This window comes from Montipora foliosa, chromosome 12, assembly GCF_036669935.1.
Source record: "Montipora foliosa isolate CH-2021 chromosome 12, ASM3666993v2, whole genome shotgun sequence".
Classification (NCBI taxonomy): domain Eukaryota; kingdom Metazoa; phylum Cnidaria; class Anthozoa; order Scleractinia; family Acroporidae; genus Montipora; species Montipora foliosa.
The window spans coordinates 40,426,027-40,453,978 of record NC_090880.1 but is presented as its reverse complement, the minus strand read 5'-3'; the positions used below and the strand labels follow the sequence as shown (position 1 = coordinate 40,453,978).

At 38.8% G+C, this 27,952-nt stretch overlaps 4 protein-coding genes across 5 annotated transcripts in view; 2 read left to right on the top strand and 2 right to left on the bottom strand.

Annotated features, from left to right (window-relative positions):
* Positions 1 to 1,465: 1,465 nt before the first annotated feature.
* LOC137978920 (DNA repair protein RAD51 homolog 2-like) lies at positions 1,466 to 13,128 on the bottom strand. The gene is made up of 10 exons (XM_068826040.1): positions 12,925 to 13,128; positions 11,829 to 11,942; positions 11,048 to 11,158; positions 9,436 to 9,572; positions 8,582 to 8,701; positions 7,853 to 8,008; positions 5,722 to 5,749; positions 5,379 to 5,600; positions 3,956 to 4,055; positions 1,466 to 1,979 (listed from the first exon to the last, which is right to left on the bottom strand). The coding sequence occupies exons 1-10, from the start codon at positions 13,009 to 13,011 to the stop codon at positions 1,927 to 1,929; spliced, it is 1,128 nt and encodes a 375-aa protein (XP_068682141.1). The 5' UTR covers positions 13,012 to 13,128; the 3' UTR covers positions 1,466 to 1,926.
* A 23-nt stretch (positions 13,129 to 13,151) lies between these two features.
* Positions 13,152 to 16,631, top strand: LOC137978923 (uncharacterized). The gene is made up of 2 exons (XM_068826042.1): positions 13,152 to 13,421; positions 14,302 to 16,631. The coding sequence occupies exons 1-2, from the start codon at positions 13,214 to 13,216 to the stop codon at positions 14,751 to 14,753; spliced, it is 660 nt and encodes a 219-aa protein (XP_068682143.1). The 5' UTR covers positions 13,152 to 13,213; the 3' UTR covers positions 14,754 to 16,631.
* A 542-nt stretch (positions 16,632 to 17,173) lies between these two features.
* Positions 17,174 to 20,766, bottom strand: LOC137978919 (methionine synthase reductase-like). Its single transcript, XM_068826039.1, has one exon. It carries the CDS (start codon positions 20,661 to 20,663, stop codon positions 18,264 to 18,266), a length of 2,400 nt encoding a protein of 799 aa, XP_068682140.1. The 5' UTR covers positions 20,664 to 20,766; the 3' UTR covers positions 17,174 to 18,263.
* A 113-nt stretch (positions 20,767 to 20,879) lies between these two features.
* The window catches only part of LOC137978918 (myotubularin-related protein 7-like), a 32,865-nt gene continuing 25,792 nt past the window's right edge, over positions 20,880 to 27,952 (top strand). Inside the window, exons 1-2 of one of the 2 annotated variants that reach the window (XM_068826037.1) lie at positions 20,880 to 21,072; positions 26,570 to 26,743. In XM_068826037.1, the coding sequence (XP_068682138.1) occupies positions 21,001 to 21,072; positions 26,570 to 26,743 (246 nt within the window). In that variant the 5' untranslated portion in view covers positions 20,880 to 21,000. Of the gene's footprint in view, positions 21,073 to 25,480; positions 25,653 to 26,569; positions 26,744 to 27,952 lie in introns of those variants that run through there. The other variant, XM_068826038.1, reaches the window with a different exon arrangement.

The following is a 27,952-nucleotide window of genomic DNA, read 5'->3' as shown; positions in this document are numbered from 1 at the left end:
TTAAGCGCTGAGGCGACACTGTACAGGTTGGTTTTCGAGGAGAGAGGAAAAACCTCTCGGAGCAGAAGAGAACCAACAAACTCAACCTACTCGTCATGCCAAGTCTGGGAATCAAACCCAGGCCACATTGATTGGAGGCGCGTCCTCTCGCCACTGCGTCTTTCTTCCTCATGTGATGTGGCGGTATTGTTTACTGCCCTGAACCAGAGCCCTGAACATTACATTTCACGGGAAACAATAGAGCCGTTATAAAAGCCGTTTATTTGACTCCTATTACACAGACAAGAAACGATATTTCCTTGAAACTGATCGATGACAATGTTTCGAATTTCTCTCCAGTACATTCCCGTTCCGTGCTCAGTTATATAGCATCAGGTTTGATCCAATATTGAACCGAGGGAAATGAAAACACTCTGACACGTTCATCAGTGAAATTTCTTCAGTTGCGCGATTGGCAAACTATGATCAAGGGCGCTCTTCGGCTATTTCCGCATGGACTCGTAAACAGTGATCCCCGTTTGTATCAAGTCATTAGTGTTCGCGTGATTGCCGTTGCAGATCCTTCGCCATCATGTCGTCACTGTCCTATGACGTTATGATTGCGTATGATTGCGTCAACAAAACACGTAGCGCTTCGTGTGCGCATTAAACGTCAATGTACCAGATAGCTGAGAAGGCGGTCATCAGATCGACTACTAGTCTGCTTCCGCGTAAAGTACGTCAAGAGACATGACTATATTTTCCTGGGTTAAGAGGGCACGTGGAAAGCAAATGTATCAGTGTTGTGTTGCAAATGTAAAACAACTTTTGCCCCGATGCAAATGGCGACTTTCCAAACACCAATATATGCTACAATCCCCCGCTTCTCCCACCCCACCGTGTACACCCAGCTTCAGAAACGACGACGGTGACGGCAACAACAACGAGACACAAAACGATATCATTGGTTAAAAGAGAAAAAATAATCGTGCTGCACGTGTGGAACGCGTTTTAACACATTTTCGTGCGGTAATCTGCAAAACAACGACGTGAAATCACCAAATTTGACGTTTTGACGACAACGTGAGAATGCAACAGAGAGTCTTTCATTGTCTATTTTTACTCTGAAACCGCTCGAACCAATTTAATTTTAGCATACTTCGCCAACAATAGAGGACGTGAACGAGATGGAAGAATTGCGAAAGACTTTTGTATTTTGCCGGGTGACGTTTTCGTCGACGTCGCCGTCGTACATCTTAAGGTCCCTGGTGTTTTTTCAGAAGGCTTTCCACGTAACACTGTTTTCGGGGGAGGGGTGGGCGGGGAGGGCGGGGCGGAGGGAGCCATAATATTTAGAGTTACTCTATGCAACAAGAGTTATTTAAACGTGGACAAGGAATTTTAACTCTCTCATCAATGTCAACCGTTCTTGCTATACAGGTCAGGGTGACCCAGCAGCCGATTTAAATGATAAAACAGGAGACTGGTTATGGCATTCTTTCAAAAGAATGAAGTCAGTATCACGTTTCGAGGTCAAACAAAACCGAATACCGTGACGTAGCTCTTGGTAGACCCGTTGGAAATAAACAAGAACATGATACAAGAGTTATCAATCACCACAGCAACAAACAAAACTGCAAACTGCACGCTTTTTGCTACTGAGAATGACTTTCAAGGAAAGTGGAATTTACGAATATCTAAGAGCATATGAATTCCAAAGAAGTGGAGATTGAATTATATTGGTCCACGAAAATGTGAAACTTGCTTTCTACTCCATAAAGCAACACTTTCTCATGATGACAGTTGCATTTTGATGTACACTTTCCCTAACTCTTAAGGGTTTCTCTTTCCGGTCGTAAATAAATCTCAGCGATTCAATGCCAGTGACCACATGAACACACAGGCTTTTCGTTTCCGGTTAGCCTTCAGTACAAGTTTACGCCCTTGTCAAAAAGCTGAACGAACTTGAATGCTTTGTAGGGAAGGGTTTGCACCACGTTCTAAAAACAAATAAATTAACAAAAAAATGAATAAACGATTTAAAAGAAAGATAAGGTAAAACTTTATTTATCCGCGGTAAATTCATCAGCATTACGGATAAGCTTAAAAAGTAAACCTAACTAGACCTAATATTAATTACAATATAAATTCCATCTTATGATTATGTAATAAAAGTAAAACGCTACTAGAAAGCTGTTTTCCATGAATGCCGCGCCTAAAGTACAGATTATTAGTTTGTTGAATTGATAAAGGAAATCAGCCTGCCTTAGGTTAGGAGGCAGGCAGTTTCAAAGAACAGCGCCGCTATAACTAAAGCTGTTCTTATAATAATTCGTGCGTGGTAAGGGGACGTTAATTTATTTGCCGAGTCCCTCAAATTGAAGTTAGTATTACGACTTGTGAATTTTGAGCAAAGATAATTAGGTGCAAGCCGATGTAGAGACTTGTAAACCATTGGTGCTTTTTTAATTTGTCTCCGGAAAACTAGATTCTTCCATCCTAAATAGTAAAACGTAAGAAAGATAGGAAGCAAGAAAAAAGAAAGAAAGAATGCCTGAATGAAAGACAGTCGACAGACAGACATAATAAGCGATATATTGCGCAAAATTTGGGCGAACACATTTTCCAGGACTGAGAAAGTTGAAGGCTGAGAAGAAGGAGAAGACTTTATTTAAAGAGCAGGGCACGGCCTCCAAAGGTGGAAATAAGCCACATGGCGATTGAGTTTGATACGGGAGAAAACCGTAGGACACCGTAATTTATGAAGAAAAAATTCTCGACACAAGGAGATTCATAGTCACAATATGTGCCAAGGTGTCTCCTCCATGTGTTACTTTTCAGTTAGGCTGGTTAAGCTCATGATTAGAGGGTCACTTTGTGATGCCTAAACCAAGCAACGTGAATTCATTAGGTATAGTAGCTGTACTTGGCAACCCCAGGCACCAATCACCTGGCAACTCAACTTCAGGCAAGAACAAGGCCTTGAAATCTAGCCAGCAAGTGCTCTCATCTCTTCTTCCTGCATGCAGACAACAAGGGGTATTTCCGGTTGGTCACCCATTTAGGTATGAAAGAGCTCAGGGATGCGACGTTTTTGAGGCGCGTACGGTAACCGGAAGAGAACATTTCGCACGCCAGGACAGCAGTGTCTTCCACATTTTTAAACTAATCATCATCTCTAATGGAGAAAACAAACTTAGCAACGTAAATGTAGTTGTGTGAAGACACGTTAACAGGGAAAACAGTCACTTCAAGTTGCCGCCCGCGTCTCACAAATGTCGCGTTCTCAAGCTCCCCATTAACAATTAAAAACCCAACCCCCCCCCCCCCCCACCAACACCCAAAACAGAACTTCACCTCGGTGGACAGAGGAGTACCCGTGTGTTGAAACACTTGACGTTATTTCTTTCAATGCAATTTACGCACTTTGGCACTAGAGAGATTCATCATCGCGTTTACGACAAACGTTGCACTGCAATTTGCGTTTTGCCAAATATGGAAGACAGTTTTTTCATATTCGCTCATTCTTGCCTTTTAATTACTTTTATCGAAGAACTCTTCAAACAAGACAGACGAGTTAGAGAAAGAAAATCTTCATTCTTTTCTGACAGGTAGTAGCTTCCCGCTTCCCGCTTCGTGTTTCACGTAAGCGCGATGGTAAATCTCTCTAGTTTTAATGACGTAGCGCGCACAAATTGATTGGCTTTTTTACACGCGCACGCAATTGGTCAGTTTAAAAATGATGGCACAATGTATTTTGCTACAACGGGAAACAAAGGGAAGATTTTCAGTTTTGCTCAACAGCTGACATGTTTTTCTGTCGTTTTGGGATTGCATGGGATTTGAACTACAATATTCGAAAAAACTTGTTTGGGAATTGGCCTGAATACCCCCTTTTCCTGTTTGTTTCATTACAATGTCTGTCCCTTTATCAAAAGCGTCCGTGTTTAGGATTCCAATACAGCCTCACACTCACCTTCACGTAAAGTATTTTGACGCTCCAGAACTATTCCTTTGGCTTGAATTGTGTACACAAAAGAAGCAAATGGCGCTATCGGCGATTTGGAAATCAAAATCTGTTTCAACAAATTGAAGAGGTTTTCAATGAAGATGCGTTGAAGATTCGTTTTCTTTAAAGAATCACAAACTGACGAAGACGATCAACTGAGCCAATCAGAACGCAGAGCAAAGACATGTAGCCGGCGCAAAGCGCGGGAAAACACGAGTGAGTTAATCACAATAGGCTACTTTCGAATTTGGCGCGAGGTGACAGTGATTTTAGAATATATGAATACATGAAACAAAACCACTTTATCCGCCTCTTGCAGGATATAACTTGGCTTAGCCATCATGACATATGAACTATTATACCATGCTCTACAAATATCAGTAACTGTACGCATCAGTTATGTTGTTTTAACAAAATAAAGTAGGAAAGATTTTAATAAAACAATTATTCCACTCGCGCTTGTTATATATGAGGTGATTATAACCTACTCGACGTTACGCGCCTCGTTGGCTATCTGTCATCTCATATCCAACGAACGCTTGTGGAATAGTTGTAAATTATAACATAGCGTTACGTAATGCTATTAGAGTGGTTTTCAATTGAGTGTCGAAAGTAATTAGCGAATTGTTTTGGTTTATGATTACTTCACTCAGTGATTGGTTCAAAGTTCTCGCGCCAGTTTTTCAACCAATCAGAAGTTAAACCAAAACCAATCGTGGCTTGCACGTGAACATTTTCCCTCGGTTTGTGTCGGCTACGTGTAATTACTTCGAGTTTTGATTGGTTCACTGGATTGTCTCCGTCCTTTTTGATTGGTTAAAGTAATTACTTTGGTTTTGGTTTTACGACACTCAATTGAAACTCGCTCTAATTAATTGGTGTATTTCTCTTTTTTAACAACTAGATCAGTGGATAATGCAATTCTATAACCCGAATTTCAAATAAACATTTCTGTCATTCAGTATGACGCAGTACTAATGATAAATTTCAAATACGTTTAATCGGAATAGAGCCAAATATAGGGATTTACTCTCTTACCTCATATCTCTTGGTACAAGGGATGTAAAAAAAGTTGTGGAAATTGATCACGCATTTAGTCGAGTCTAATTCCGGCAAAAACTTTTAAAACTTCACGAGTATCTTTTTATCAGAATTGGACGTGAAGATAGTGCAATTTTGTGTTTGTAATAAACTCAAATAAATTTTCTCGATTGATCCTCCAGGAAAGATTTTTGTCTTTAAAATGCATCCAGCGCATCTCAGCCCACGTTGGATGTCACAGTAGTTTAATTGGAACCCTATAGCGTGCAATTTGGGACCAAATAGTAATTCTCTGGTCCAATCGCAATTGTGTAATTTTGTTGAGTGTACTATTAATATTGAACTTTACCTGACGAAACGTTTCGTCCAAATACTGTACTATAAGGCGCGTATTCACTGCATGCGACCACGTGTTTCCCAATGCAGCTGTCACACGGCTGCCATCGTCCTCCTCAGGCTCAGCATCCACGCCACCATCCACGTCCTGAAAAGCCTCGGTTCGACTCAGGGAATTTCCTCCACCAGGCCCTTCTCCAACAAAGCGAGTGGTGATTTGATTTGTGACAACTACCTGACAATATTTGAAAGAGATTGCACTAATTTGTACGTCATAAAGAAAGGACTGAAAAAAATAATCAAAACAAGTAACTCCAATTCACGCCAAGATGTACTGGAGCCATTAAATCTCTTACCGGAATGTGAAAAGTCTCGGCAAGATACCTGAAACAATAATAAGTATTTTAATAACAGACAAAAGATTCGAAATTCCCATAATGGTAATGGAAATGGATTTCTACGCCGCACAATGGCGCACATATCACATCAGTTTCATGGTGGTTTACAATAGGCCTCTTCACGGTTTCTAACGTCATCTTGTTTGGGGGGCAAACGCGGCTTATAAATTACAGTGAATTTGTTATTTATTTATTTATTTAAGCAGGTTGAAGTTTTGGCAGCTATTCAGCTGATGTGGACCTGCTATACCCACCCACCCATCCACTCACAAAGGGCGGGAAAATTTGCACGCGCGAGCTATGATTGGTTTTGGTTTCACTTCTGATTGGTTGAAAAAGTGGCGCGAGAACTTTGAACCAATCACTGAGTGAAGTAATGCAAAACCAAAGTAATTCGCTAATCACTTTCGACACTCAATTGAAAACCGCTCTATCCACTGGTTAGTGATTTATCCGGCGGATAGCGCTATCCATTGTTTGAACAACTGGGGCCAATTGAAGTAGCCAATGTATAGTGATTTATCCGGTGGATAGCGCTGGTTATCCACCTTTTGAACAACTGGAGCCTGGCCTTTCCTTCAGCAATGTGGTCGACTTGGCGTAATCTTCTGAATGGACTACTGTTCGATGAGACCACATAACATCTAACAGACAGTGGTCAAATTGAAGGAGTCCAAGTGCCGAAACTGGTAAACTGGTAAACTGGTAAATGAAACTATTTCCCTCCTTCTTCTTTTACTTTGCTGGCACTCGGTTTTGGCTTAACCTCTGAAGGGAATAGTTTGTTTGTTTGATATCCGAGAAGACTTGAAAGTCAAACCCTTTGCAGATGAAATTACAGAGGAAGCAATTTCTCCTCAGTTATTTTAAGATCCTGAGATTTGATCCGGTCGAGGTCCGAACTCGCGACCTCCCGCATGGCAACCCGATGTTCGACTAACTGAGCCACCGGTGGTGGCTCAGAGAGAATAGGCCATTTCAGAAACGTGAGAGGACTGGGACGAGTTTGGTTGTTTTCCGTTTGCTTAAAAGACTAAGACATTCAAATGAAAGATCAACCAAGTTTGAGAGTCTTTACCAAGAATAGATGTATTTAGAGGAGGAAAATGGTGAAATAATATATCTTCAAATATCACCTAAAATAGTTTGTATGGAATGGGTAGACAGGCCACAAAATTATAAGGGTTTGTATGGGATTTTGCAACTTTTGCAAGTCTCCCATTTGGCCAACTCTCAAACTTGGCTGGAATGCTTTTCATTTGGTAACATTTCAGTTGAAGAGTTTAGATTTTCAATCCAAGCAAGTATGAGAAACTCGTCCCAGTCCTCTCACGTTTCTGAAATGGCCTATTAGCATCAAGTTTACGTGAAACGCGAAGGGCAGAAGTGTGCACGTGACAGTGATTTTCCCGCCATTTCTCGCGTTTGCCGGTTGCCTATTGCCGTTTCTAAGTGAAAGTAATCATTTTCGCGCTTTGCCGTATACGTGAAATCTTCTTATCGTTTTTCTTGTACAAATGCATAACAAGTTGTTTGTGCAAAAAAGAACCCCACGACCATATTATGGTAAGCCAAACAAGGAAAATTAGGTTTCATGGTTATGAATCGTTCATAACTGACTCCTTACCGCAATTTTCTTCATGAACTCACGTTGACTCACTATACAGATTCATCGAAACTCGCAAAATTTGGCAGGATTTTCATTTTATGTAGCGTCTTTTTCTACAAACAATGTTTAAAAGGACTCCGAGTTTTTGTTTTTGTTAACTAAAAAATGAGATTAACAGAGTCCATCCCGAGCTGCTGGGGGTCACGCGAAGCTAGAGTCACAGGCTTCACTTTATTTTGCGTGAAACGTGAAACGGCAATCCGACGTTTACCGTTTAACACAAACGTGATGCTTAGTCTCTGTAATGTCGAATTGCCACCACGAAAAGATAGAGTTAGCCCTTCGTCAGAGAAGGAGTGCGGAAGGTGTTTTGACCAATCTCCGCACACGATGTTGCATAATCAAGGCGACCGTGAAATTGCTTTAAAAATTTGACAGAGAATAGTACACACACACACACACACCAAAAATCTTGCTCACTTCAAAATTGCTGCTTCTTTGGAAAGAAGTGCGGTTCTTTCATTCATGTTTCTGGAGACCCTGCTGTCAAATTCCTTTCGGACAAGAGAGGCTACGGAGTCCAGGACAATAAGTCCTACGCCTTTAGAAATGACATCTTCCTCAAGTGATTGTAACCTGCGGACAAAAGCATCGATAAAGTTACAAAGTTACAAACACAGACTACCTGCAAATAGCAAGGCTAATCAGGGAACATAACATGAAGACATGTCACCTAAATCGTTAATATTTACATTACACACAAGCTAGAGGACAAAGATAAGATAGTGATAATAGGGTAAGATGAGGTAGATTCAGATAATTTCTATTCCTCTCATCTATTAACGTATCTATATCAGCATAATTGTCTTGTTTTTGGAAGATTTGGAATAAAAATTCACTTATTATTTTCTTGAATCTATTGGGAAATGTCTCTTTGAGGTCCGTGTAAAATGCAGGGTATAATGCAGATTGCGAAAACAATGTAACCGTTGGGGTAAGTAGTTCTAAGGTTATCGTAAGCATTAGTATTAGTGATGGGTTTGGGATTTTCCCCCATAGCATGCATTTTACCCCTGGTCTGCAGTCTGCACTTTACACTAATGGTATGCATCGTCAATTGAAGCTCTGTTTGCTTTATGATAATTTATCAATGGGGCTCTTTGTGTGGAAAGAGGCTCATCTTCAATATATTACTTTGTGCATTTATACCTTTCCCATAATGAGCTGCAAGTTGATTCCCAATAAACGTGCACTCGCTTTGACAGCTGAATCAACGACTCTTTCGACTTGAAAATATCTGGGAACCGATTGGATGCCATTTCTACCAACCTAAAACAAGGCAAATTCAGTGGATGTTGATTGACGGTTTTCAATTAACTTCTATTGGTAGTATTTTTGTGAACAATATGAAAAATGTCACCGATCTTCTCACTATAAATACACCGACCAACGACAAATCAATATGACCCGATGACCATGCTGACCCACTTCACTACCACCAAAAAGCTTATTATGCGCTGCTGCCAGACACCATACCGTCCTTGTCTAGTTTTGGAGAATAACGTCGCAGCCAGATGTAATTAACTAAGGGTTGATTGTGATAAGGGTGAAAACGGAAGTACCTGAAGAAAAACATGGAATCAGGTTAAGACTGTCAGCCCAAATACAATAGCAAAGGTTGGAGGCATGACAACTACCAGTATGCCAGCTTGTCTCCCTAAGGGCCGATTTACACGGTACGACTTTGTCCCATGCGACTACGGCTTACGACAAGCCCACGACATGATTTACGATTGTTGTGTATGTCAGAAAAAATGTTGTAGCATTTTAAAACATGTTTTAAAACGCTGCGACAATCGTAAGTCATGTCGTAGGCCTGTTGTGAGCTTGTCGCATGCGACAAAATCATATCGTGTAAATCAGCCCTAAGGTGCACAGCACTCATTCCAACAGGATTCAGCTATCAACAGACAGGGATCAGTGGCCTCCTTTGGACAACCTGTGCATTACTAGACCAGACATTAACCAAGACAAACCTTTTGCATAATTAGTAGTACCCTTACCTTGATGCACTAAAAGCTGCTTCAGTATCAATATAAATGACATTTGCATCCAATCCTCCTGCATCTTGAGGCACCGCTGCCAGTACACTGAGCATGATGCAAAACTGAGTCTTTCCACAACCTGCTGGCCCTGCAATCTTAAGGCATGGCGAGAGTAAGACAGCATCCAGCATATCAACTATTCAGACTGGTATTAGACCTTACTAGATCATATCTCTCAACAGAATATCACATTTCTGATTGGTCAATGATGAATGCTGTCATGGAAACATAGCTATGGAGTAATTTTGCTGAACATATAATAAATAAACTGTGTGAAATTGCTCATGCATTTTGATTTACGATCCCTTGTGATGTTTTGAAAGTTCTCAAATTGCACTCGCTCATGGTTTGCGCAATTTTGAGAACTTTCAAAACACCATTTATGCCCATAAATCACAAAATGCACATGTGTTTTATACGATTCCTATCTCCCCTCGTAGCAGGTGGGACTAAAACACAGGTCACATTTCACAGGTAAAGACTAGACATTCCTGGCTAGATGTTCCTGCTTATGAACAACTAAGCCAAACGTTTTCCCGAGACCTGACACAACATGTTTCTAGAGTGATTAGGGCTAGGAGACAATTGCCGTTGTTTCTTTATCTGTAGCACAGTGACATGTGTACTGACCTGTGACCTGTGACCTGCATAGGTCATAGGTTCTATTTCCACTCTGGTCAGAGATTTACCCTCTTTCCTTGAGTGAGATTTAAAATAATCATATTATAGTTCAGAAAAGGGAAGGCATCCATCACATTCTAAATACAGAAACGCAAGGCCCCACTTGAGAAGAGTCAATAATAATTTTATTATAATAGCATGGAAATTTCATAGTTAAGCAATAGAGGATTTTTTCTGTGTTTACATAGCCTCATCTAAACACGAGGGGAGTTGGGAGGATTCGAGACGGCTATGCAAACCCAAGACACAGTCAAGGCGGAATCAAGGGTTTGCATAACTGTTGAGAATTCTCCCAACTCCCTTGAAGGCTATTACATAATTACATAGTTAATCATAAAATAATTACATAATTACATACGTAAGTGACCGCTCCCCATAGGGGCTTTTCAGGGCCACTGAAACAATCAACGAAACAACAGAACACAACAACAGCAACTGTTAAGAATCCCAACTGGCCAGAGGCAAACCAGTTGGCTATTTACAAGTGCAGCTGGGAGGTTAACCCCGGGACTACCAGGAACAAATTCAGCGAGTGGTCAGAGCGGGTCTTGAACCCGGGATCTCCGGATCTCAGGGCAAGCGCCCTAACCACTGGGCCACACTGCCTCCATGGCTATTAATACGGGACCCCTACACCGACCTATTAATATGGGAGTGTTCAATAATACTCGTGCAAGGTTAGGGTTAGCACCTGTAATAATCATTTTAAGAAGACCCCCCTATGAATAGCAAACATAGGTCCGTGTACAGGTCTCGTACGAATAGCCACTGCCTTTAAAATAAAATCAGTTGTGAATAAAGTATCTCACTGAACACTTTTCTCTTTGAGAAAATTAATGGCTTTGATGTACACGTAGTAAGAAACTGGTTATTTTGGTGCTCAGCCCACCTCAGTGATTGTACCACAAGCCAGCCCACCATGAAGCTTCTTATCCAGATCAAGAAGTGTTGTTGGGAAGAAAGATTGGTGATTCCCTGACTTTTTAAATAGAGAGTAGGCCTGAAAAAGGTTGTCAAAAAGACATGAGATACCTTGAGATAATGAAAGAAGCATGTGTTAGGATAGCATATTAAATTAAAATATAAAATTTTGTAAAAAAAAAATCTTGATTTTCTTATGACAAAGTTTAGTTCTGATTTTTGTTTTCAGAACGACTATTTTAGCATCCATGCTATGACAATTTATGGATTTGGAACAATAACCCATCTACTTGTAGAACAGTTCCTAGTTCTCTCTTACCTAGAAACCACATAAATTTAACCCCTAGTTTAAAACCTCTCTGACTGCCTTGAGCAGTCTTCCATTTTCACATACCAGTAGTTTCAGATTGTGGGTGCATTGTGTGCAGTGAATAGCACTGAATGAACGACCCAAATGATGGAACAAAGGAAATGAATGGAAGGATGAGAAAAAGGAATTAAACTAAATGACTGGTGACTGAGATGTCAATTTTTTAAAGTCAATCGAAATGAGATACTGAACAAAGGGATTGGTGAATACTGGTGGATGGATAGACAAGAGAAAGAAAGACATTAAATTAACAAGCAAATGAGCAGTCATATAAACATAGAAAGGAAGAATAGATTTATGGTATACTCCAATAATATTTATGAATATTTCACAGTCTATAATAAATATTAATTCACACATTTTATTGTTTATCACTTACTGTTTTCACTTTTGGAATGATAGACTGACTCACAGCTCTCTGAATATCTATTACCTCCTGGTAATTTGTTCCAGTAAATTTCAGAAGCTCCAGGACATTTTGCTGAAGTACATCCTATTTGAATCAACTACAGCATAAAACTCATCATCATCATTAATATCAGCATTGTCACAGATCAGAGGAGACATCAAATTGTGGATAGCTTCCTCATTTGTTGAGAGAATGGATCAAGACTCTCACGTGAAGCATCGAGAGAAGTCCTTTGTGAATATCTTTCCTTATATTTCATAACAAATATTTAACCTTTCAGTAGATTGGCCAAACACATCCCCAAACAACTTTAGCAGAGATCCAGTCATGATTCTCCTTATCAAATGGGTTTAAAAATCCGATCAAAATACCAAGCACTAATTGCACACTAAGACAAGTTCCCTAATCTCCCTATGCCGTAAACAATGAGTCTGTCACACCATTGACTGTTGACATTTTCACTCCCAACTGGATTTCCATTGAAATGTAAAATTATCTGGCATTAGAAAGAGATTCAATATTGAGAGAGAAATTATTAAATAGTTTCAGCCTTCTCATTGGCTAAGAACTAGGGGCAGGTACAAAACATAGGTCACAGGTCACAGGTCATTGTTTCACCAATACAGAACTTAACAACCCTAACTGTTTACAAATGCTAACATAAGGCCTAAAACCTTTTGTGTTGGGCTAATTAGACCTAACGTTAGCTTCAATGGATGTTTAGGATACTTTCTGTATTGGTAAAACAAAGACCTGTGACCTGTGTTTGTACCTGCCAAAGAGCTAGTCTTATAATTATATTTACATTATATTACAAGGTTAAGCATGGTTTCTTGTTCTATAGCAATGACCTAAATAACGTCCCGTATTCTACAACCATCATCATCACCATAAGCGTCGTCATCATCATCATCATCATCATCATCATCATCATCATTATTGTGTTTGTTGTCGTCTTGGCATAAGATTCTTATAGTAGCATTCCAGTGAACCAAAAGCGGAGTTTCTTTTACCAACTGCCATGTTTTCTGTTTTCATTATTTTTATCAATTTACCAAATGTATACCTTGCAGGTATGAATCCCGTGCTTTGCAAGTCTGTTCACGATTTCAGTGCGTATCCCATGGACACGACGAAGTTTCCGAGATGACATTTCAATTTCAAACACGTTGAGGAAAATTAGCTAAGTCCATTTTGCTATGTCTTCGGGTAACTAAAACAATCAGATCATGTAACGGAGATTTGTCCGCCATCTTGTTTTTAAAGCTATGCTGGGGGACCAGGCAGTCTGACGAGAGGATACCAAGCCGTAGGAAATTAAGAGTGCTCCTTTCAGGTACTTTAGGATTTTGTGAATGCTCCAGAGTTGTGAAAGTCTCCAAGAGAAGTGTCGTCGTGTGATAATTCGCACGGTAGGAAGTAGAAAGCTTCTGCGGAGGCTACCGCTCCCGAGAAAGCTGATCGATTGGTTGAGAAAGTATGACGAACCTGCAGCTTTTGATCCAAGCTGCAGTTCAGATGAAGTCGTTTTCTCAAACAACAACGAAACCATCACTTTTACAGGTTTGATTCGTTCTTGTGGTTTCCTTTTAATACCAAGTGGGACTTAAAGTAATTACATATTTTCAGAGACAGAACTGGAGAAGCTCACAGAAGAAACATTTTTGGCCACAGGATACCCAGTCATTTTTGATTTTTTTCTTTAGATTTTGCAAGTGTATTTGCTTAACATCTGACTGGCAAAACTCTGACCTTTGATTTTTATCCAAAGACCGTTTACTTTGAGTGTAAGTTTTGGATTTTATGGTCCACCATTGCTCACATTCAAAACTGACGGATTGGACCTCAGAGGGTTGGATCCAGGGAAAAGTGACATCAAATGCTCACTAGCTAACAAATTTCAGCGTGTGAATGCAGCTCATTATATATGCAAAATGTGAGTTTAAAACTCTGAAAGCCTAAAACTCCCATGCTGCATATTAATTCTGTGGCATGTACACGCATTGCATTCTTAAACTAGTGAGCCTTTACATGTCATTTTCTACTCGATGCAGCTCTCTCAAGAACTTAATTAATGTTAGCAATGGCGGACCATTAAATTAGAAAATTCCAGTTAAAATAAACAGGTGTCTTTGTTAAATCAAGGCTTAAAACTGTGGTAAAACATGTAGTTTTGAAATCCAAAGAAAGAGAAGAATTGATTTTTTGGTTGTTTAAAAATAACAAGAATTGATTATAATTGATCTCAGTCCATAGACACAAGCTCAGTTCCAATGTTTTTGTTATCTCAGGGGTCACAAAAGTTACTTAAAAATACAATCGTAAGAATCTGCCAGAAAAAAGCGTTGCAGAGGATTGTAGTAGTAGCATAATTATAATGTATCTCACCAATCAGGAAAGATCAAGTCATAGGATGTTCCAATTTAAATCTTTGTTTCTTTAGGTAATGGCTACAGCACAACGTTAATTCTTACACCTGACGGCCATGGTTACACCAGTGGAAAACATGAGTGGGTGTTTTACTTTAACCACTGCAGAGGACAGGTCGCTGTTTGTCTTGTAACAGCTGATTTTAAGAGAGCAAGATCATATAAAACAATGCCTGCAATTGGTAGAAGAATTGGCTGGGCATACAATCAAATTGGATTCCTTACATTTGAAGTTCCCATTTGGGAAGCCCTTGAAGGTCTCCGCAATGAGAGCTACCACACTTGGGATATGATAGGAATTCTTCTTGATGTGGACAAAGGCACTTTAGGCTTTATGAAAAATGGACGAGAACTAGGAAGTGCATTTTGCAACATGAGCTTGAAGGGCCAAGAAGTTTTCCCTGGGGTCAGTTTGTGCTCAGGAAGAGAGCAAGTTACCATAGTGACCAGTAGGACATACTTATGACATGAATCAGAGAAACATTAGCTGTTATTAGTGGCAAAAAAATGAATTCAATATATATGTACTTTCTTGTGAAGATAGCTAAAGAACTGTGAGGGTAACTGACAGGGCATTCCCAAGTTTCCTATAATAATACCTTGTTTACCCCAGACTTTTTTCTTGGAAGGAACAACTGATACATGCTCAGAGTGTGTACTCTAACTGGCCTAGCACATTTGCTGACTTGTAGCCTCTGATGCAACCAACCTTTTTGGAGTTACATGCATTGCTCCCTTTAATAAAATACCTTTGTGCAGACTTTGGGAGTTGGGAGTGGTCTTTGCTACTGGTAGTTTGAAAATCTCTGCACAAATTCATTGTCATTGTATGCTGATTTTGGGAAAGGGTATTAGGATAAGGAAATAATACAGTACAGTAACTTGAGGTATATCAAAGTACTATTGTGTTCAGGACCTTTACAAACAGTTAACTATAAAATCTATTACAAAACAGCATTGTATGTTAATTAAACCTCTGGTAATATATAATTTGAAGTATTTCTGAGACCATTTTAAGAACATTTTAAGAACACTTTCAGGCTGATTTCTCAGTAAGCACCCCTCAAGTAACAACATGATGAGCCTTAAACCTGAAAAAAGTGTTCTTATATGCGGGTGTTTAATTTAAGTCCCTATGACGCTTATTTTGTTCCTGTTTATCAACTTTTCGTTTAATTAACTAGTGTCTGGACTGTAGTACTTTAAAAAAATTTCCCTCATATTGTATCCACTCATTAGCCAGTTGGGCCCTGGTAACTAATGACATCAGAAGTAACTTGATCACATCTCTTCCGAAATAAATGTGCAAAGGTGTAAGAATAGCAGTCTTGTTGAAAATCTAGCTTTTTGTAGTCTTTATAGAAATGTTGGACGATAGTTACACTTTGGATGCCGTGAATATTCTGACGATTCTGAATGGAATTACATTCTTGACTTCTTTGATGTCATTAGTTACCAGGCCCCAACTGGATTGGCCAAAAGTCAAAGGCCCGCTAAAACGTGTGGATACACTATGAGGGAAACATTTTTGAAGTACTACACTCCAGACATTAGAGCGGTTTTCAATTCAGTGTCGAAAGTAATTAGCGAATTGCTTTGGTTTTGCATTTACTTCACTCAGTGATTGGTTGAAAGTTCTCGCCCCATTTTTTCAACCAATCAGAAGTGAAACCAAAACCAATCGTGGCTTCCGTGTGCACATTTTCCCGCGCTTTGTGTTGGCTACGTGTAATTACTTGGAGTTCTCATTGGTTTACTGGATTGTCTCCGTGCTTTTTGATTGGCCAAAGTAATTACTTTGGTTTTGGTTTTACGACACTCATTTGAAAACCTCTCTATAAGTAATTAAATGAAAGGTTGAAAATGGTGAAAAAAATAAACGTTTGCAGGGACTTAAAAATGATGAATTTAGTCCTCATATGACTTACAAATTAAATAACGGTCAATTTTTTTGTGATTTCTTGAATAGACAAACTTTCTTGTACATTGTAAGCTTCCTCAGAATGAAACGTTTTTAAAAAACTCAAAGAGAAATTTTGCCATGTATTATTTTATTATAATTATACACACCAATGCAGTACTAAATTATTTCACAAAAGGCATTGAACGGCACCATGTTATATGTACCCATAGAAACAGTGATCTTTTTATGTGTGAAGATAACATGTTTTTGCGCAAAAGCTCACTTGGTATTTCATTGGTGTTTGTATAACTATACAAAATAATTACTTTGCATTGCAAGAGTTCTCTTTTATCAACCTTGTATTGAATCCACTCCCCTAGCTTGCTTGTGAACCAAACTGTTGCCATCTCCAAATCCAATAAAAGAACAATAATAAATTAATATTGATTATTTTTGTTTTGAAATAGGTTGTGAAGCGTTAACAAATTGTGTGAGGAACAAATTATAACAGAGAATTAATGTTAAGGCCAAAGGGTTTATGGAGATGATTTACACCTGAAACAACACAGTCATGTAAAGGAAAGAAATACTTACATATTTTCAAGCAAAACAATAATTATTTTAGTACCTCTTTCTGAGAACACCTGAAATAATGTCAGTGTCCGCAGGGAAACCAATACGAGTTCAAGGGTTCATAAACATCTATGTCCACGCAAGAACTTTGTATGTCCCCTTCAATCCACCCTTTCCTTTCCACCGATGGCACTTACAGAGTTCACTCTAATTCCAGAGTTTATTGGTCAATGGGGAACCCCTTTGGGGCTAAAGGGTTTATTTTGTTTGGATGAAAAGGTCCCTGTTTTCCTTTAGCAATAATTGCTAGTTATTCTTTTTCGAGGTTTGCCGCAAACAATTTAAAAGTTACTGAAACAAAAATAGTGTCTCAGGGCTGGGGCCACATTACAGACCAATTTTTAATTTGGCTGGTTTTAATTAAAATGGCTGGAAAAATCAAATTGCAAGACTGGAAATAAAGTTGATAGATAAAATGCAAACGTCAATCACATAGGCAAAACTCTAGCGGCAAAAATTGTCTGCCGTCGCTTTTGACAACCGTTGACAGCTTTGGTGACACGCTCCTTTGTTTTCTTGAAATTTAAAAAAATCTTTAAAATTTTTTTCCGATTTTGAAATTTTTGAAAAAGCACAAATGAGGGGTTGGATTAATCCCTAGAGTAAACAAGTTCCTGCAAAATGGTCTCTAATGCAACTCGGGCCTTACTCTTTTTTCAGAAAGGTTATTTTGGCATTTTTTAACACTAAAAAAATATCAGTTATCTTTATGGGAAAGCAAAATAGTTTACTGTAAAGTTCTTGAAAGTTAACTTTTAGGTTAGAAAGATCTTACTTTTAAAAAACTTTGGCCACTTTAATTACCTACTTTTAGCTGTGAAATCTGCACACAACCAAATTAATATTAAAGAATTTGGTTTTATCAACGGAGTTGATAATGTAAATTGGCCACCGTACAGAGATTCTAAAAGCAGACGTTTCGAGCGTTAACCCTTCGTCAGAGCGAATCGAGGAATTATGGGTTATGTGTAGTTTTTATAGTAGAGTAGGAGCTACGCTATTGGTGGTAACATTAATATTAGCTGAATATTGATATTAGCTGAGAAAAATCTCTTTTTGTCTAAAAAGTCTTTATTCTTTGGAGGGAAATGTTAATCTGAGTCTCCTGGTGAAGTTTGGCTAGCCACGGAGCTTGTGCTGTTTCAATAAAATTGCATTTTTTCATAAATTTTACAAAAGCTTGAAATTCCTTCTTAGTTACCTCAAACCCATCTTCAAATAAACATTATTTTTACCATGACAGGCTTTTAAATAAACCTAATTCATAATCCATGTGCAAGGGAACAACCACTGAAAGTTAATCTTCCACTGAAGATGAAAGTTCAGCGTGAAACAACAGTAATTTGCATGCATTTGCAAGGAATAGTACACTGTACCACTATCCTGTCTTTTATGATTACAAAAGTAATATTTCTGATTAAGGCTCATTTACAACATTGTTCATGTCCATATATCCTCAAGATATTGCTTGTTCTCACGCAACTTCACCATTTCTTTTCTTGCTTCTGTAATGTCAACACTTTTGTATTCTCTAACAATCTCAAGAAACGTGTCATACACATTTCTTGCCATGTTGACAGCATCACCACAAATGTAGACGACTGCTCCTTTCTCAAACACCTGTTCAGCTACCTCTGTGGAATGTAGCCTCAAGTTATCTTGAACATACTTTGGAGGAAGACTATGTCCTAACTCATCGACTGTATCACGCGAAAAGGAAACAAAAAGACGCGACAATACCCCACTGGACAAAGACGTCTCTAGCTCTTGGCGATAGAGGTAGTCTCTTTCTTTGTGTCTGCAGCCAAAAAACAGCCAGGCTTCAGATAGAGGAGTATTCAGGTCTAAATTCTTCTGCTTGAGTTCCCTGTGCTTCAAAAAGCCTATGAAGGGTGCTATCCCTGTGCCAGGACCAATCATAATGATTGGAGTCTCTGGGTCTCCTGGGAGTTTGAAGTTGAGGCTATTTCTTTGGAAGACAGGGACTTTAATTTTTCTTTCCAAACTCATCTTTGTAAAGCTATCAATTGGCACCTTGCTGTCACCTGTACTGCCCAGCCTATGAATTTTAGTAATGTCATTGAGCCAACCAGTACAGACTCCCTGACGTTGTTTTTTGATGTCTTCAATTCCTGGAATCTCTACAATGTTAAACACAAAATGAAGGCCAGTAGGATTCTCCAGTGGAGAGCTTGATACTGAATATGGCCGTGCCTTTAATCGTGGGAGCAATTCAAGCAATCTCTCAAATGGGAGTTGACAAGAAGGAAATGCATTTAGAAGGTCCAGCAAGGATAAACCAGGTTCTCTAACAAACCTGCGGTACTCATTTGTACCTTGTTTGCTGCAAAGTTCCTGGAGCCTTCTCTGCTGCTGAGGATCAGTTGTGTGTTCTGACAACACTCTTATTAGAGCTTTGCTTGGGATAGCGCGGATCTCCAAACAGGTCAGGAGGGCGTGCCTGATAGTTGAATTCTCTGGAATGTAGTTGGGAACACTAGCTGACTTCTTTGATGTCGAAGTCCTCAACTGAATAGTGAAAGGTGTGTCTGCTTTTTCGCTCAATCTCAACTTTGTTATCAATTCTTCAACCTCAGGATCAACATTTGGACAAACAACACCAAAAGAGTCTCCTGGCTCGTAACTCATGCCACAATCAGTGATATCAAGTTCAATGTCTAATGCAGTTTTAACAGCTGTATCAGATGTCAGCTGCTTTGCTGATATAACAGTTGCCATGGAAACACCAGATACAGCACTCGGAAAGTTGACACCATTGTGTAAAGGCAATGCAGCACAATCCAAGTTACGGTCAGGGTGAAAAGTGATATCTAAATAAGGAGGTGGGAGCTGTGGTATTGACAATGCACTGGACAATAGAGAAGGTGCAGGCATCTTCAACTGATCTCCTAGAGTGAGTGGTGGATTTTGGGAAGAGGAGCATTGTTCAGAGAAGTCATGTCCAATTGTCAAGGAGCTCTGACCATTAACAGATTCAACTGTCGCAGTTTCATTTGGTTTGATATCCACTCTACTGCCTAACGATGCATCGCAAACACCTGCTTCACCATTATTGGAGCCAGTTGTAACCAAAACACTGTTTACACCTGGGACATGTTCCACAACTTTGTCATCTGGTTCTCCTGAAGACTTGCTCTCCCCATTGACAACCACATCTCTTGAAAGGCTGGTGTCCAGAGAGGAAGTCTCGTTATCTGGTTGAATAGTATTTCCTCCTGCAATTTCTGCAGGTGTAAGTTCTAACGAAGAACATTTGCCATTGATGAGAAGATCTGTGCTCTTGATGGTTGGCATATTCACAGCCTCTGGTGGACTCTCCTCTACTGAGAATAAGCCTAAATGCTTTCTTAACGCTGGCCATAGTCCATCTATCCAAGGTTCTACCACCAACTCCAATCCAACAGCATCATCAGCGTATCCAGTATCATAAAATTGCCTTGCCCCCAGCTGGAGTAACCTCTTGTCAAGTTCTTTACCATTGTTGCAAAAGTTCGTGTAGTTTGTATCACCCAATGCGAGCAGCGCGAAATGCAAGTTCTGTAGATGAGTTCCTGGAAGAGTCTTCTTCTTAAGTCTTCTCATAAATTTACCCATAGTATCGGGCGGATCCCCTTCCCCAGTTGTGGACACTACGAACACGACCAGTGCTTCTTTTTCCAAGGTGAACTTTTTCTCGGTAAGGCTTAGGCAAAACAAGTTCGAATTGAGACCATGATGGTCTGAGGATTCGTGTATTTCTTCAGCGATAGCCTTCGCTTGGCCCGTCTGTGATCCATACAAAATTGTGAATCTGTTCGCTGAAGACTTGCTCACAGGCATGGTGATTGATCTAGCCTTGGTTTTACTCAAAAGACGAAAAGAAACGCGAAAAATATTCGGAGAAGACAACAGAAAGTTACTACTAGTACATCTACCTGTGAAATTCCGGTCACGCTGATACTAAAGTAGAAAATATAAGAAGAATTTCTATTGGTTTATTCAAGTTTATCCACTCACAGATGTTTTAATAATACCAATGTCTGCGTTGTATCACGTGAGGTTATGCTAGAATTAAGATGGCGGAAGGTAAGCAATATTGCAATACCTCGACAGATCGGAAGAGGAACCGAAAATGCTCATAGATTTTACAGAAAGCTGGAAAATTTAGCCAAAGGCTATGGCAAGGAATTCCATAACGCCTGAACAGCTGCTAAAATCATTCGATGAAGCACCTTCGTCAACCGTTTTGGTGAGTTTCGATGACCCTTTGCTCTTAAATTTTCCAAGGCGAACTCTTTTAGGAGACTTAAACTTAAGCCCATTTAAAACTATTTGAATTTTTTGTAAATGAAGGGTTCTCCGAGGATGAGCATTATATTTCATCTAAGGTAAATTCGCAAACAACCCCGTAACGTGATTGACCTTGTAAAGAAAATTGTTATAAAAACAAACAATATATATTGTTTGAAGAACGAGTAAGTGGCAGGGTATTCAGCAGTTAAGCTCAAATGTTTTAAAGCTCCTTGAACCTGAAAGCAGACAAAGACTTGCTCATACCGTAAATTAAGTCTCTCTCTGCCATGATAAATCACCTTGAAGTACTCCAGCCCTTCAATGTAGCTTGAGCTTGTGGATTAAGAATCACAACAAACCAGAATGATGATCAGTGGTATCACTTTTTATTAAAAACTGAGCTTCAGATATCAGATTTCCAGCATTTTCATTGGCTCGCCGAACACAGGCTATCAGTTCATATGCCTGCTGTACCTAATATGGTCAAGGAACACGTCAGCAATAAAGCGAGCTGATGACACTTTTGCAGCTCTGAGAAAAAAACGACAGACAAAAGCCATTTTGGACCGGAATTTGCAGAGGCAGAAGTCAATGCTTTTGTCGACAATACATGGAAGAGTTGTTCATCCTGAAGTTTTTAATAAAACAATATTATTCTACATGTACTCAGGCCTGCTGGACATAAAATTATGATAACCAACTCGGCACTATGTACCTCGTTGGTTATCTATCACTTCATATCCAGCGTGCCCTCGTAGAATAATAAGATTGTTAGTTATTAAATTTTTAACCTTGGATATTGCTTATCTGGTGTTCTGATTGGCTCACGCAATCTCGATTATCAGCTCATAGTTACTATAATGACCTTATATGGAAACTGATTGCATTGGTCATTTTGTAAAAACTGAGACAACATCGTGTTGTTCTAAAAAAAAATTATGTTATTGCCTATTTACCTTTTCATATCCAATGTGCGCTCATGGAATAATAGTAATTGCTAATTTACAAGAACATTAGCAGACTGGAACAGCGTACAGTACATGTACCGATACCCTCAAGTGTTATTGAATCCAGTGGCACTAAGACCCTTAAGAATGCTGCAAGAGGCTAGCTACTGTTCACAAGAGCTGTTGGGTGCTGCCATTAACCCATTGACGCCCAGGGGTTCCCCACTGACGAGTAATTAAATCGTCTGGCATTAGACAGAGTAACGGGTTCGGTAGGTTTGGACGTCAAAGGGTTAATTTTCCATAATAACTTCTATAGCTTACATGTAATTATGATTTTTTTCGATTTATTTGTCAACATCCAGAGTGATGGGTCTGACCCTTTGTGGATTTATGAGTCACATTTAGAAAAGAAACTAAAAGGTATTCACTTGAAAAGCTTGTGAGCCTTTGTTCTTATATTAATTGTAGGGAATGTCTCTGCATTAATTTATTCACTGTGCCTTGAGAATGGTGTCATGATGACGCCGAAACGTCGGCTATTAAGTTTTATATTTGCTTGTTTACGCATTAAAATAATTTGCGACAATTGTGACAGTAGTACATTTTTAACAAACTTTTAGTAACACGATTCATCATGAACAACGATGTCATTTCTTTCACATTATTTCTGAGAATTATTGGAAGCAAATTTTATTCCAATACATAGTAAATATGAGGCATACAGGTGTACATGCAAGTACTATGTGGTTATTGCATTTAGCTTGTTTACGTATTTTAAAGCTGTAAATGCTTTTTCTGTATGAATTCAAAATCTGTCATGTACACTTTCCAAATACAATTATCGTAAAATCTTGGATGTCACTTCTGGAAATAGTGGAATGAAGTTAAATGAAAGATGTAGATTTCGGTTTGCATCTCCTTAGTTAAGGCAGGGCTTGAAATTGCGACTCACTGGTCACCATTGCGACCAAAAATTGAGGGCTGGCAACTAGATTTTCAGCACTGGTCGCCAGCTGGCGAATCACGTTTTGTCTGATAACCCAGGATAAACAGCAGACAACTGTTGTATTTGAATCTTTATATGATGAAATCGTTCATAACTGGTAGCCTGAACACGACTCACCTTTCTTTCCCCATTAAAATAATGTATAAATACTTCAAGAAAATCGGTTTCTCACATTGTTGATTAATAGCACAAATGTACTTCGATACTTCGATCACCGCGGTTCGATCACCGCGCCATATTGTTTCAGCGACTTCATGGGATCGTGGGCGCACTTAAACACCGTATGCTTCTTGCTGGTTACCGTGAATTTTGCGCTCGTAAGACGAAGATTCGGCAAGAAGGTTAATTGAAAATTTAAATCCATCGTCAGTTTTGAATGCTGAAAACATAGATTTAGCCGAAGGCCGAAGGACCTTCTCGGAACTAGCTTCATATTGATAACATATTGATAATGAAGCTAGGCATCGCACAATGAGTTTGAAATTTGCACGGAACCTTCAAAAAGCAACCTGTACCCTAAAAGTAAAGTGGGTTGGAGAACTTGTCCCCTCTGTTAGAAAGCGAACACCTGCAAAATTGACTGCTTTTTCTTTTTTTTTTTGTGCTACTTAATAATTATGACTTTCCTTGCATGCAAAGTTGGCGACCAAAATTTATGATCTGGCGACCAAGTTTTCTCCATTAGTCGCCAGCTGGCACCTGAGCAAAAAAGTTAATTTCAAGCCCTGTAAGGATATGTAAACACTGGTTTCAAAGGCTGCATGCATGAAAGAGTGAAGTACATCTACATGTATGGTCCTCTATTGGACATTCAATGCACTCATTCAATAAATAAAAAATTAAATAATAACAATGTAATAAAAATATGATCTTGGCAGCGAGGCTAAGTGTTGTTAGTTGCCAGTGAATAAAATTGAGTTGAATTAGTGACCCTAGTGGTTGCAACGTTGAGCATTACAACATATTTTATACAGTGTATTTCAGTGCCGTTTGTTTTTGTTTGCAAATGCCTAAGAACTAAGCATTCATGTTGCACTATTTGTTTTTACAACCCGACTCATGAACGTGTGTGCTTGATCCTCAATCAATGCCTTTGATATAGCTTCACCCAGGGGTAGTGGGTGTAGAGGATTAAAGAAATGGGAGAGGGTGATGATGAATTCATAAAATATTATAGGGAGTGTATAGAATTGCAAAGTGTACTAACCTTTCTGACAAAGATAATAATAATACAACATTTGTAGTGCGCAAATTCCATATGGATACGCTCAAATGCGTATTACAATAAAAGTTAAGAACTAACCCTAAAATATAAAATTACATATGGAGGTAAAATTCAGGAAATTATATCACTATTTAAATAATCTAAAAACTTAGATAACTATTTTAAATAGGTTAAAAATCACAATATATATAAATAAAATAACATTAAGTCGACTATGAAAACGCTTCACGAAATAAATGTGTCTTAAGTTTGTTAAGTTTGGATGATGACGGTTTAGATGACAACAACCAGCATGTATAAATGTTTCACTGATATGTCAAATCGTAGAACACCACGAGATGATGAGCGAATGACTCTAGTTTGATGGAAGAAGTGAAGGCAAAAGTTTAAAAAGAGAACTTTAGAGCAATGTGCTCAAGAAGTTCATTTTCATAATTTGATAAACTTCAAAAATTACTATAATTCAAGTGTAGTGGAAGAAATAATATTTCGTTTTTTTCCTTTAACAACTTATTTTGGTGTAAGAAGACTGCATATTTGTGCTTTTTTTGGACGTATTTACTTTGAGATTACAAATAGACACATTGTAAAATAAGATGTTGCTTAAATTATATGGGATCAGGTTTTATCTTTTCCTGTACAGACCTGTCTCAAACATGAGCTAGTTCATTTCTTGGGATTACTCTCAGAACTGATGTGTTTTTTAGGGGGAGGGGGGAGGGGGGTAAAATAATACACAGTCATGTAACATTGCAACAAATCCTGTACACACATCCTCCTCTCCCTTACACGCCCATTTCAATACATTTTAGGTATACAGACGGTCTGTCATGTGAATGCTCCCTTTTTAGAACAGAAATTTTATTACTCAACAGATGTGACTGTTTTTAAACTCAAATAAAAACTACCGTAACAGGAAAGCTGTTGATAGAACAATGAACAATGGAGAAGAATCTACTGATCAAGAAACTTGCCTTATCTTTAATTTAAGTGTTCTCATATTATGGCAATGATTCTTCGAGATTTAGTTAGCACTTGACACTGTCACGACCTTTTGGTAATGATACACTGCTCTTAAAGTGGTAATTATCACAGGATTAACATCTTACATCACACAGCAGTCTGACTCATGTTTACATTTGCATTATTTGAGGTTCTTCAATTTCCTTTTCTCTGTACATAGCAAAAACGGCAACCATGTTCTTTCATTTCCCATCTTCAGACTGAAGTTTAGCTGGGTTTGAAAGAAGGAGTTCTCATTTCACATTTCGTAAACAGATTTTTGTGTTGTTTTGGTCATGAGAAACACAAGTTTTCAGTGTTATTTGCATGTACATGTACAAGAACCTAGCCAGGTGACCCCTAATTATCAGAACTTAGTTAGAACGTATGTACATTTTTATGCTAGTTCTTAGTTATGTTGAGTTACAATTCTTGTTATCAGGACTTACATGAAATATCAAGATTCAATAAGTTTTTAATGGCCCTTTTCTGGCTGTTTCATTGTTTTTTTTTAATATTGTGAGAATGGTCATAATTGCAGTGGATACATCTCGAGTTGATAACATTTGTGATGGCTTAGATAATAAGATTTATGATGTAGGACATATTCATGACTTTACACTTGCAGGTAGCTGTGTTTGTAATCCTTAACACCTATTATTGACCTATGATCTGATGTTATCAAATATCAAACCTGTGTGTGTAACAAGTGGATATTTGGGAAACATCATACTAAACGGGGAAGTGTCACTAACATTATGTTTTTTGTGTTTATCTCTTACAACCCTGTAAAATCATTATTTTGACATATTAACGGTTAATGTTAAGGGAAGATGTCTGTTTTACATGTACTGTAGTTTATCAAACTTTCTCGTCCCTTGAAATACAGTAAGTCAACCACAGGAACAAAAAATCCCCTTTGTTTGGACAGCCGAGAAGAGTTTTTTGGCACAATGATCTTTGGTGTAGAATTTAAATTATCATGGAAGAGAGCTGCACTGTACGTGGAATTTTAACCTTGATTATTGTATACCCAGTGGGCGCTTGCCTTGAGATCCGGAGATCACAGGTTCAAGACATGTTCTGATCACTCAATGAATTTGTTCCAGCTAGACCCTGCGTCCAAATTCCTGGCTGCACTTGTAAATAGCCAACTGGTTTGCCTCCAGCCGGTTGGGATCTCAATGCTTGGAGATATTAGCTGTTACACTGTAGATACTCTAAAAATCCGATGGTAAAATAGTGATACTTACTTACTACTTTTTTTTAGCCTGCCAAGCCAACAGCCCATGAGAAATTTTACAGTCATCCTCCTTTGTTTCCTGGGGAACTGATCATATCACAACAGGATCATGTAACATGTGTCAACACCTTTAATTATATTGCAGAAGGCATTCTGCATATCACGACCTACCGGATTATCTTTGCTGGCAATCATACACAGGTTTGTGAGTGCATTAAGTTTCAGAGGGTAATGGTAATGGATTTATATAATGCACATATCAGATCAGTTTCATAGTGGTTTACAATTTCTGAGAGATACACAATCAACACCAGGAGTCTCCTCTCTTCTCTTCACAAACAGTGTGTGGGTTCTTTAACGTCCTGCAGTATTGGTCAACAGGAGGGGTCGTGAGACACGGCCTACCTTAATACAGTTTGTAGTCCTTATCTGAGAAGACTTGAAAGTCTAACTATCTGCATATGGGGTCCATAGTGTATGTACATGTACATTTATTAGCTGTATCTTTTTGGCACTTTCTGCACAGCCCTACTTGGTACTGATCAGTGAAGTCTCACTTAAACTGCAATGTACTCCCTGTCATCTACAGTAACACAGAGAAAGGATTCTGGCAAGTTGTTCTCAGCACCTGGTATACCTAGTGTTTCTTGGCATTGAGTCCTCCTCTCCAGGGAAACTGTTGCATCCAGCACCCCTTCCGACTACAATGTCATGTAAAATGCTGCATTTAATGAAAACTGGTGTCTTTTTTGTGGAACTGTTTTTTCTTTTACAGTGGTTAACTATTTTAGACCCTTTGTTTTGACCCTGCTGGTATTTTCATCAGGGATGATTTAATAGCTGTGACAAGTGTCCTTTATGAACTGACCTAAATCAGTCTGAGTACATGTTCACATGAAAACAAACCTTGTCTGCTTGCATTACATGTAAAACTGACTGGCCATTTATGAATTTATTTTTATTAATAATTTGACCCAAGCATTAGTGCATATAAACAAATTCATTTATTGTAAGCCTAACCTGCGATCAGGCTCTATTTTACTTTCGCGTGCTACGTAATGTGGAGTTGGCGAAACGAAAAATAGAGCCTGACCAAATTCCTCTTCGAAATTCCTTCCGCCCACCTTTTTTGATTGATTGACATGTCCTTCGTCGGCCAATCAAATTTACTTCCATTACACCAATACACGCGTGGACGGCAGATTCACGCTACTTTGTTTTGACCAAAGTTAATTACCGTGGGAGGAATGTTATAAACGAATTCGAAAGTTACCGTTGGCTTTAATTTGAGAAAAACACATTTAAAGCATAGGAATGTTTTCGACGACTATATTGCGGCAAAGGCCGGTGTAATTCTCCCTTCGAACTTCACTGAATATGCAATCTTTTAAGCTTGACATCTTAATTTGT

Excerpts from the sequence above, each read along its gene's own strand:
- LOC137978920 (XM_068826040.1), bottom strand. The coding sequence starts at position 13,011 with ATGTCATCTCGGAAACTTCGTCGTGTCCATGGGATACGCACTGAAATC. Across the intron at positions 11,159-11,828 it reads TCATTCCAAAAGTGAAAACA|GCCTACTCTCTATTTAAAAA; the intron begins GTAAGTGATAAA and ends AACCTTTTTCAG. Across the intron at positions 1,980-3,955 it reads TCAAAATACTTTACGTGAAG|AACGTGGTGCAAACCCTTCC; the intron begins GTGAGTGTGAGG and ends ATTTGTTTTTAG.
- LOC137978923 (XM_068826042.1), top strand. The coding sequence starts at position 13,214 with ATGCTCCAGAGTTGTGAAAGTCTCCAAGAGAAGTGTCGTCGTGTGATA. Across the intron at positions 13,422-14,301 it reads CGAAACCATCACTTTTACAG|GTAATGGCTACAGCACAACG; the intron begins GTTTGATTCGTT and ends TTGTTTCTTTAG.
- LOC137978919 (XM_068826039.1), bottom strand. The coding sequence starts at position 20,663 with ATGCCTGTGAGCAAGTCTTCAGCGAACAGATTCACAATTTTGTATGGA.